The following is a 12,209-nucleotide window of genomic DNA, read 5'->3' on the forward strand; positions in this document are numbered from 1 at the left end:
ATGGGCGAGTTTACTTTGTATGCCATTGATTTTAAAGCATTGATAAATACCTATTGTAAGTCTAGAAATCGTATATTTGTCGGAATCAAATCGTGCAAGGACTTAATGCCTGCACCTAATTAAATTACATATATTTAATTAAGAAACATTTATAGAGATAGGAGTAAATATTTTTTGTATGAAAACACTGATTTAAACTTTCACAATGAAGGGACTTATCGCGTAAAATTAAGTTTTAAATTAATCTTCCACATTTCGAGGACGGCGTTGTCCTCGTAATCTCGGAGAAGACTGGCTGTTCTTTATAATAAGGTTGATATTTGTATGTAGGGATTTTTCTTAATGAGAGACGTGTGGACTGTTTGAAGATTTATTTGTGACTGATTTTGACACATACATGCATACAATAACACGATCACTCACACAGGCTTAAAACGCATCCAACATACCGCCCACCAAAAGGGCATCGACCTTTTATTAAACTACATAGGTATAGATACTCATCTACAAAATTGTACATAGTATTTTACTATAACAAATTGTATGATAAACTACATTATATGCATGCAATTGCATTGACAAACTATAGCACTATGTATAGTAAGGAAAAGCAAGTATGAGAGAGTATTATATAACACATGTCTGCAATTAAGGTAAAATTCAATTGTTCAATTACTAAAAGTTATACAATTATCTTAGTATTTAGTTACAGAAACAAAGTAGAAGATTTGAACCATAGTTACATGCAAAATTAATTTAAATTGGAACATTAAGTAAATTAAGATTCTTTATCAACGGGCATAAGACACAATTTGGTAATAGTTCTTTTTATGATTGAATCACCACTTTTAACACTGTATACACGGGTTAAGTTGTCAGCGCCCGGGTGTTTATCCACTATGCGTCCAAGTTGCCATTTCCCAGGTGGTAAGTGGTCATTTTTTATCACGACTATTTGACCAATCTCTAGCTCTTCTCGTCTCTTAAGCCATTTGGGACGCTGTTGCAGCCGGCATAAATATTCTTGCAGCCACTGCCGCCAAAAGTCGTTGACTAATTTCTGAGTGTGTCGCCAACGGCTCAAACTGCTTATTTTGGCGTCCTTGAGAGATGGAGAAGGGACGGTAATCGGTGCTTCGGTAAGTAAGAAGTGGCCTGGCGTGAGCACGTCCATGCTGTCGATGTTCTTCTCGTCAATCGGACACAGAGGTCTACTATTTAAGGAAGATTCAATCTGGCAGAGTATCGTGCTCATTTCCTCATAGGTCAGGTGCGTGTTGAGGATTCGTTTCAGGTGGTACTTCATTGAGCGGACGCCAGCCTCCCATAATCCTCCGAACGTAGGACTATAGGCTGGCACAAAATGCCATTGCGTACCATCGAGGGCTAGTTTTTCTGTAATTTCCCCGTCAAACTCAAGTTTTGCCTCTTGCCAACTGTCAGCGAGCTCCTTGCTAGCACCCACGAAGTTACGGCCTTGATCACTCCAGATATGAGCACAGCGGCCCCGTCGTGCAACGAATCTTCGAAAAGAACCGATGAATGCTTCAGATGTTAGGTCGCTCACCAATTCGAGGTGTATAGCCTTGGTGGCCATGCATATGAAAATTGCTATATAGGCCTTACATGTTTTAGCACCTCGACCTTTAGACATCAAAATTTGATAAGGTCCGGCAAAATCAACACCGCTATTCAAAAAGGGCTTGGCAGGTGTTACTCTTTGTTTCGGCAAATCTCCCATCAGCTGATCTCTAGTCGCAGCGTTATGTCTTGCACATTTGAGGCATTTTCTGAGGTAAGTTGTTAGCAATCCTTTTACTCTTAAGATCCAGTACTTCGACCTTATATAATTCAGGGTCAGCTGATATCGCCCATGTAAGGTTCTTCGGTGGGCGTCGTGCATGATGAGGTATGTAAAGTGACACTTGCATAAAATGATAGGATGCTTTCGTTCTTCGTCTAACTCAGAATGGCATAATCTACCGCCCACCCTGAGGATATCGTTTTCGTCAAGGTAAGGGTTTAAAGTTCTTAATTTGCTCTTAGTGCTTACTCTTTTTCTTGTTTTTAAGCTTTCTATGTCTTCATTGAAATATTCGGCTTGCACAGCCTTTATACATACTAGTAGTGCCTTTTCTAATTCTTGTGTTGTTATTGTCTTTTCCGTGTTTGTAGTTTTCTCTTTCAGGTACGTCAAGAGTCTTCTGGCATAAACAATGGACTTCAGTAAATCAGGTAAAGTATCATAGTCTTCAAATTTTTCAGGTAATGTTTTGTAGACTTCTGTATTTTCTTCTCTATTTAGGTTAACTTGTATTGTTACCTTTTTCATTTCCAGGTCTGTCTCTTCAATTATTGGGTGTTCTAATTGTATGTTCTTATGTTTCAGCCACTGCGGACCATGCCACCAGAGGCCACAGTTCTTCAGTTCACTCAACGCCATGCCTCTTGATGAAATGTCAGCAGGGTTCTCCGTAGTTCGAACATGGTACCATTGATTGGGGATTATGTCTTGTATGGCAACCACTCTATTTCTTACGAATGTTTGCCATCTTGCAGGATCTCCATGCAGCCAGGATAACACAATTGTGGAGTCTGTCCACGCGTACATCTTACTGGTAGGTATGCGGGTTGCTTCACTTATTTGTTTCAGCAGTTTCGATAGTAAAACAGCTCCGCACAGTTCAAGTCTTGGGACGCTCATTGGCTTCACAGGTCCTATTCTTGTTTTGGCTGCTATCAGTGTCGTCTTGTATTCTCCATCTTGTGTTTTAGCGCGAAGATAAGCCACGGCGCCATAGGCATAATTAGATGCATCGCAGAAGCCGTGTATAGTGACATCTTCCATCGAGTCTTGTGTCGTATTCATCCACCTATCTAGCTTTATATTTTTAATTTCATCTAGTCCATTTCGTAGACTGAGCCATTCTTCCTTTATCTCTTCGTTTACTTCATGGTCCCAGCCAACATGTGAGAGCCAAAGTTTCTGGATAATTCTTTTTGCAGGTAGTAACGCCGGAGATATCCAGCCCAATGGATCAAAAAGTCGCTGAATGTCAGCCAATATATTTCGTTTCGTGATGACTTCAGGTGGATCTGGTAAGTTTAAAGTGTACTGGAAGATATCTTCGCCCATATTCCAGCACAGTCCTAGGGCCTTGATTGTACCTCCTAACTCGAAATCAATCTTGACATGCGTACTTCTCTCTGAAGGTTCAAATTCTTTAAGGAAGTCAGTGCTATTGGAAGCCCATTTTTGGAGAGCAAACCCTCCTTTCTTCAGTATTTCAGTGATCTGCTTGGCAACATCTACAGCCTCTTGCACGGTGTCTGACCCGGTCATCAGGTCATCCATGAAAAAATCTTCTTTTATTGTTTTCGATGCAAGCGGGTACTCCTTGCCTTCATCTTCTGCCAATTGTTGGAGCGTCTTGACAGCAAGATAAGGCGCAGAAGCAGTGCCAAAAGTTACGCGAAGCAGTCGATAATCTTTGATTGGATCGCTTGTATTTTTGCGCCATAGTATCCTCTGGAAATCAGTATCCTTCGGACTCATCAGAATCTGTAAGTACATCTTCTTTATATCTGATATCATGGCTACGCGTCGCATACGCCATCTCATGACTAGATTTCGCATGTCTTCCTGTAGATGAGGACCGACTAGGAGCTCATCGTTCAGGGATACGCCATTAGAGCCTTTAGAAGACGCATTATAGACTATTCTAGTCTTTGTAGTTTCCTTTTCTTCTTTAATCACAGCGTGATATGGTAGGTATACTGCCTCCTTGTTAACTTCTCCTTCCGGAACTTCTTCAATGTAGTTTAGATTCATGTATTCTTCTATAGCTTTAACATACTCATTCTTAAGATCAGGATCCCTTTCAAATCTTCTTTCTTGTTGTTTCAGTCTCAGCATGGCGATGTCTCTTGTGTGTCCCTTTGGAGATAGTGGTTCTTCTTTTTTGAATGGTAACGTTACTATGTATCTTCCTTCTTTGTTTCTTGTATGTGTCTCCTTGTAAATCATTTCACACCTTTCTTCTTCTTTCGTGAGACTCTTCTTAGTATCTGTAGTGTCTATCTCCCACAATGCCTTTAACATGTCGTCTACGTCGACCTGATGATGCATCACAACTATGGTTTCTTGTAAAGTGTCTGCTGTGCCTTCTACATCTCCGAATATTATCCAACCTAGGCTTGTTTCTTGGGCGCATGGAGTGCCAGGTGGACCTTTCTTAACCTTTCCTTCTAGTATTTGTGCATACACTTTTACGCCAAGTAGCATGTCTACTCGCCCTGGCTGGTGGAACTTAGGATCAGCCAGAGTGAGTCCTTGTATGTGTGACCAGGCTTGTGGGTCATACTTAATCTTCCTTGATGGTAGTTGTGATGTGAGCTTTGAGGGCATTATATAAGCCTTGACATCTAGCTGGAAACTGTCATCTTGATTTGACAGTACTTGAACATGTGCTACGCTGTTGATCTTGATCTGGAGGTCGCCGACACCGGTAACCGTTCCTCTCACTGGTGACCTCTTGACTCGCAGAGCTTGTGCTGCGCGTTCACTTAAAAAGCTTGATTCTGACCCTGGGTCAATTAAACAACGAAGGGGAGTCACGTGACCTTCGTCGTCCTTTATAGATATCATTGCAGTAGCTAGCAGACCTTTGGATTTCTTGCAGGCAAAGTTACACGAAATTTCCACCTCTTCTACTTCTTCATCATTCTGCGGGTCTTCTTCGTGGTGTGTCAGCTGACTGTGGTGAGCTTGAGTTTTCACTGACTCCTTATTCTGCTCTTGGTGTATCATGGTGTGATGCCTCTTCTTGCATATACGACATGAAAAGGAAAGACGACATCGTGATGCAGAATGTCCAGGCAGGAGACAGTTGAAACATAATTTAGTTTTCTTCACATAGTCAATTCTCTCCACAGGTGACATTTTCGTGAACTCTTGACAGTGACATAAAGTGTGTTCATCCCTACATAAAATACAGCTCTTCGATGGTGTTGATACGTGGTAAGACTTTTCCTTAAGTGTCTTTGCTTCTTTAGGTACGGTAGCAGTGACAGGGTTAACCAGTTCTAACGTGCGAAACTTCGACTCGAGATACTTCTTTAATTCAGACCACTTGGGCAACTGGTCAGCATTTAAACTGTAGGCATGTTCCTCCCAATCCTTATGAGTTTCGTTGTCGAGTCGATTCACCACCAGGTATATTATGAACGGATCCCACTGGTTTATATTCACGTGAAGATTTTGTAAATCATTCAAACATTGTGTCGTAGTGTCGAGTAGATGTTTTATTTGACTAGATGTTTGCGTAGTAATCTTCTTTTGATTAAACAATCTCTTCAAAAGGGAGTTCACAATTAACCTCTTATTACCATACCTTTGCTTTAAAGTATCCCACGCTAAATCATAATTTTGTTCTGTAATTGTAACATGCTTCAATAAGGCAGCGGCTTCACCGGCGATACTTGACTTTAAATAGTGCAGTTTCTGAACCTTACTAAGACTCGTGTTGTTATGTACTAACGACGTAAATAAATCGTGAAACGTCGGCCACTCTTCATAGTTATTAGAAAACACAGGTAAAACAATAGCAGGTAACTTGACATGTTGTTGTACAGCTTCAAACATCGTGATATCCAGCGAACTTGTTCCTTGAACATGTGTGGGAGCGGCAACAGCGAGCGCGTCCTTGATATCACCTTGTAAACATAGGTATAACTCCTCCACGATATAATAATCTTCCTTAAGAAAGTACTGCATCTCGCCGCGCTCCTGCATTGTAGTATTCTGTACCAGCTGTTTATGCGCCGATGTAAATGTTTTCCAATAAGCGTCGATACACTGTGCTCGAGATTCTAAGTAGCCCTTAGTTAAACGTTGTTTGGGACATTTCTTCAAATTAGTTTCAGTTTTCTTCAATAATACCGCTGTATCCTCCAAAACACGAATTAACTGTTCGTTAGTACTCATATTGCAGTATTTACTTGTCCATTCACGTAAACAACACGATAACACAACTTAATAATCTTCACTTATTTAATTTGTCATAATTTCCTTATAATTCGCAACTGCAGATAGCAACTATAGGCTCAGGAATGCGGTCCTCTATTGTTCTCGCCGGCCGGCTGGACTTCACTTATCGGTTCCTCATCCGGTTCGAAGGACCAAATGTTCTTTATAATAAGGTTGATATTTGTATGTAGGGATTTTTCTTAATGAGAGACGTGTGGACTGTTTGAAGATTTATTTGTGACTGATTTTGACACATACATGCATACAATAACACGATCACTCACACAGGCTTAAAACGCATCCAACACTGGCTAAAGTTGACATCAACATCTAACCGCGCGAGATTTTCGAACTACCCGCACTTGGTCTTGTTTATCAACTTGAACCTGTTGAGCACCAGGGATGTCACCGAAATATTTAATTTGGGCATTAGTATAGGTACTGGTCATACCGTCAGCAGCAAAATAACATGTTAGAATGATGTGAACACACAAATCTTCTTTTTCAAATGCAGTAGGTAGAGTTAGACCAAGAAATCTGCAGCGATTTTGATAGCAAGTGTTATTTTATACGTCATAATTTCACAGAAGTTCGACGTTTAAAATAACACTTGCACTGCGTGGGCTATAAAAATCGCTGCAGACTTTTCTTGGTCTAACTCTTGTAGGTATGATAATATAATGAACGTATCCTAGTTTACTTACCTATCTATTGGTTTAACGTGACTGCCGTCAAAACGTTATACAGGAACTTTACGATCGGCCTGATTTTACGATTGGCCGCCGACATAATTTAAGTAAAATTTCTTGTCTGCACCAAAACCAATGACAAAAACTACAGACATACCTAGACTGGTAGTGATGTCTGGTTGGGGACGTGGCCAACGCCACGCGCGGTCATTATATTGTGAATATTGCATGAGGTGGCCACCGTTCCGTAATAAATATCTACATTACAACATACCTACACCATAATATTTTCCATTAGAACAGGAAAGCTAAGGATATGATGCTATAAAAAAAATATGAAATTTTTTACAAATAAGTAAAACTAACAGGCAAAAACTATTATGGTACATGAGCGAGTGTCTGTCATCACCCAGGACATGTCATCTTTAAAAAGTCACAGTTATTAGAGGTGACAGCAGGTTGTCTTCTACTATTGGGCATTAGCATGTCTAGGACTAGGACGTTTACCTAACTCGCATAAAAAAGTAATAAAAGTTATCTTGCGCAAAAACGTTAGACATCCAATTTTTCAAAACTGAAATAAAATAGCTAGATCGAAAAATTGTGCTGTACAGTCACCTGCAATAATATGTTACTCTTCGAACGCCGCAAAAATATGTGACACTCTCTTATGGCTCTACAAATAAGACCGTGTCAGATATTTTTGCGGCCTTCGTTGCGTAACATATTATTGCAGGTGACTGTACCTATATACCGTCCGTTTGTTGCTGGTCCCAATTGGGACCGGTCCCGATTGGGATACCCTCGTCCAGTTGAGGGGGACTTAAATCCTCTCGAGGCAGAGGTGTAGAGTTGGAGCCGGTGTAGGCTTATTTGACGTTCATAAGCGCATTGTAATATGCCTACTTGAATAGTAATCTATCTTTATCTTTATCGAAGTATTTTTATCGGCACCTTTATAGCACCTTTGTCTTCAAATTAGTAACTACACAACAATGATATCACGCGTAACAGAAATAAGTAGACACGCTTACAAGACGTTCTTGTGCCGTCAACAGCGCCTCCGCCCTGGCCCGCGATCAGCCAGGTGACGCTTCCCGCGCTGCTGCATATTTCACCGCCCTGTAACGGTTCCTTCACCTCGCGCTGCTCGCTACTACCACTTACACAACTCGTTTATAATTGTAGCTAATTGACATTTCTTGGTCACGTAATGCTGAGTTGAGGGGTTGTAACTTGGGTATAACCTTAATAACACAAGAGCCTAAACTATACTACCTACATTCAGTAAACTCAAAATGTTTTTCATCCAACTTGCAAAAAAATTGCTTCGTACATTTTATAATTTATATCCCAATTGTTTATTAGAGAAGATGTCAAGAACGAAAAAACAAAACAAGGTCAAACATGTTTTTGTGCTTTTAATTATTGTAAATAATTAAACATGACGCGATGCTGATCGTAACGCCACAGACTGCGTCACATATCTACTAGAAATTTCATAATAACAAATCGTTTTGACGTTTCCTAAAGAGTTTTAGCTTAATGATAAAGATTCATCTGCCAATAATGTTAATTTTGACGGGGGACATCAAGATATTGCATTAGGCGAAAACATTGTTCGCAGTCTTTACATATAAACTACCAATCTGAGTTGGTTTCCACGAATAACTTCCTTCTCGAAGATGTTGCCTTATGTAATTACTGTTGCTATTCAGGTTCAGGTTCAATTAATTACAAAGCAAACATGATGTACTACGTATTTTTATCTGGTGATTAATATTTAATATGCTCATTTAATAGAGGTCTTAATGAAATTATGTTGTAGGTAATGTAAGTAAATCCATATACCTAGTTAGCACGGTCTATTTAGTCAGACGTCACCGACAGTCCGACAATATACTAATAAATACACGTTTAATACGACCGTAACTGCGAGGATCTAAATCATATTGACACGAAGCCGTATTTACCCAAACCCGTAAAAAAACCTGAACAGCCACTAAGTTATTAATGGGCGAAGAGTCCCCATAAGTCCAAATAACAGTTTTGTTTCCCCGTCAAATTACGGAAGCATTGGCCGATACCGCGGCGGTAATAAGCGGGTGGCTCCGTTTAATCGCTTGCATATTCGAGTGGATTATTATATTGTAGAAACAAGGGGAATGGGGTTGGTGTAATGACAATTTACTTCTGTGCACAATACAATGCTGCTTCGACATAATACTTAGGCCCACTTGTGCCATTCTACTAACCTGGGGTTAACCGGTTAAACCTGGAACTACCATGGTTATTTGTCACTGGGTTAACGGTTTCACCGCTTAAACCCGGGTTATTGGGATGGTACAAGTGGGTCTTACTCGTATTGAAGATAATAGACTTAGGTTAAATAAGTAGCTAGGTATATACCTAAGTAAATAGGTATATATAATTTACATTAATAATGTCCGTGTATTCATTACATTGCTTCATGATTTTCTACTATGATACTTCTTGCAATAGAATATACTTGTACTAATTACTATTTCATTTATGATATTTCGTGCTCTAAACTAAAATCCATAGGTACCTATTACATATTAACCTAGTGGCAATGGCAATGCTTGACAACACGCTTTAACTTAACCAAATAAAATAAATACCTAACAATGACTCATAAAACTTCCCACTTGTGCATACTTATACATGATTGTTAACAAACAAGTCAATGTGTTCGGTACAATCGGATGTTACACGTGAAGTACAGCCGTGGCGGGGCGGCGGCTTGAGAAAATGGCCAGCTGGCAGCGATCGGAGGAAAAAACCTATTGAAATGTTGTGGTCACAGTTTACTTCATTAACTACTCCACTATGCAGGGCCCTAATTAACCGTAATTACCACTTCTGTCACGGTTAATTTCGTCATTTTAGTTTTTTTCGTAAGAATATCATATCAGTTTAGGTACCTACCTATTTGGATGTTTTTGCAACAGTACAGACATTTTGTTTGTGTACCTAAGTTTAACTTATAAATAATTAAATATCTAATTAGGTTATGATTGGGCTATTGAAAATTATAACTACATACTACTGATTATATTGTCTAATACCTGCAAAAGGATCAAAACAATAAAATAACATGTAGGTACTCAGCAAGATTTTACATTTTCTCACGGGAAAACAACTTCCTAGTTAACTGCCCAGTGAACCCAGGTGACCAATTCAAATAACAATGCCTTATGAAATTAAAATATCTGTAACTATATTTTTAATGTTCTTAAGAACGCATGTAACGATTTCATTAATGTAAGAAGCACTTGCAAGTTTATCCACGCGATAAGAAGTGTTGACGAGAGACTTATTACCGCACCCATGGGGACCTGTTGAGCAAGATAAGTGGGCCTGACAATTGATTTGCCAATTCTTAACGTAATGTTCTAAATTCGACTTCTCTAGATGCCTGTTGGATTTTACTGAAGAGTTTTAGAACGTGGGATTCTGACGGTCGTCACAGGGGGTAGTCGTAATTTCTTCACTCCGAACGTTGATATTTAGGTAGGTAATAACCTAATAACGATAATTTATAATATTATACTTAAGGTGTATTCGGGTAATACCGAATGTCGGATAATTCCGAAATTCAGATGGAAATCACCCTAAATTCCATCATAATAAGAGTCTCTTTTCGGAATTATCCGACAGTTTTCGACATTCGGAATTACACGAGTAAACCTTATAGTGAAACCATTTTTAAAATGTTTTTGCCTCCGTTTATAACGATTTTCAATGCAGATCGACATTGTATGAAGAGTCGGGTTTAGTTCCGGACCAGGCTAGTTTTAACACTTTTAACCGGGTTGAAAACTGATACCTACGTACTACTGATACTGATACTGATCAGTATCAGTGCTAAGTTCTTTACACGATGTCTCTACAGTTAGGTGTTACATAATTCATGTATAGTTAATTCGGGGTAGTAGTACTTCCTACTATTATTTTACAAGCTTGATGTTGAGGTGGAAGCGCGCTTTAGTCGTAATCACTGTGCCGACTGCCGACTCCCACGCTCGCCGATCGGCAATCAATAATTTACATACAGAAGAAGCTTCCCATGATATTTAAAATGTACTTACGTATTAAGCTTAAGGATAACTTGAAGTGTTTTAGGGCAAATTGTACCTATTAAGTTGGTATTTGTTTGGCTCTTCTCTTACTCTCACTGAGCGCGTTAGCGTGAGCACGGTATCGCGCCGCACGCCCATCCGTCTCATTGTGCGTGTCCGGGATCCAGTTTTGAATTGTTATTTATCAGTAATATCAAAAAAAATCGCATTCTTTAAGCAATTTCATATTTTTACTTGCTTTTGTGCAAAAATAGTTACTAATTTTTACTAGTGCGTTTTAGACCCATGTTTGTGATTTTTTTTCTGTCGAGCGAAAGTTCTTGCTCGCGACCAGCCACGGCCGAGCGGAAAATTAAGGCCGTTTATACATTTAGTTGAGCGCAATGTATGAACGGCCTTGATTTGTCGCTAGCCGCTCAGACAGTCGCATGCACCCAGGCCACAGCCTACAAATACAAATGATTGAAGAATTTGAAATCAAGGAGAACATAATGCTACAAGGAAATGCCGGCACTGATTGTGTATGTAATGCCTATGCAGGCATTACATTAGGAAGGCATGTATATCTATACTGAAGGAATGCTCCTCGATTAGACATTTTTAAGATTATTTTTAACCGCGGTTTAAATGATCAGGATCACAATAATAATACTTGTATATCTATACATGCCTTCCTAATGCTAAAGTTAAACTTGTGTAAAAATATATCCATAAAGTAATCACAGGGCCCACGCGCTACCAACGAGGAGTCAGATATCAAACTGGGTTTCACACCTTTTTACGACAAAAAGTTAATAAGAACAGCGATATATTCGCCACCACACGCCACGCCGTCGACACATCCATGCATAAAATTACTCCGACCAGAAATCATCAGGGGACAGCGATGCAAAATAACTCTCAGTGGCCCTTTAATCGCATTTGCACCTCATCCAGTTCTCAACTTTTGTATCAAAAGCCTGCTAATAGATAAGTATTAGGTACTCTCCATTCAATAAATCTATTATTCCCCTCCACTTCTGAGTAAAAGTCTATTCCCCAATAAGTTAGGGTCTAATAAACTTGTGCATGATGCGAGTCGAGATTTGTTCGAATAATTTCATAGCAGTGAGTGAGATCCCGACGAGTCCCGCGCACGCGCCCACGCGCGACCCCACTTGCGCTAATTCAATTTTCATACACACGTCCTCTAGTGATGGGACTGATGGGTTTACAAGATCAGTATACCTATAAAGAATAAAGCTTAACTATATTTTAAGAAATCCGACAATACCTTAACATAAGTAGGTTACAAAACTCACAAATGTATTAGGTATAGGTACAAGTTAAATACTTTATTGATAAAAACAAAGAAAGAAATAAACAAACATAATAAACCTTAAAACCTAC

At 39.5% G+C, this 12,209-nt stretch overlaps 1 protein-coding gene across 1 annotated transcript; it reads right to left on the minus strand.

The window, feature by feature from the left end:
* Positions 1-778: 778 nt before the first annotated feature.
* On the minus strand, positions 779-6,329 carry LOC134664523 (uncharacterized). Its single transcript, XM_063521255.1, has one exon. The coding sequence runs from the start codon at positions 5,984-5,986 to the stop codon at positions 779-781; it is 5,208 nt and encodes a 1,735-aa protein (XP_063377325.1). The 5' UTR covers positions 5,987-6,329.
* Positions 6,330-12,209: the final 5,880 nt, after the last annotated feature.

The sequence above is a fragment of the Cydia fagiglandana genome, chromosome 1 (assembly GCF_963556715.1).
Source record: "Cydia fagiglandana chromosome 1, ilCydFagi1.1, whole genome shotgun sequence".
Classification (NCBI taxonomy): Eukaryota; Metazoa; Arthropoda; class Insecta; order Lepidoptera; family Tortricidae; genus Cydia; species Cydia fagiglandana.

What these genes read in the sequence shown, in the direction of transcription:
- LOC134664523 (XM_063521255.1), bottom strand. Translation starts at nt 5,986, where the DNA reads ATGAGTACTAACGAACAGTTAATTCGTGTTTTGGAGGATACAGCGGTA.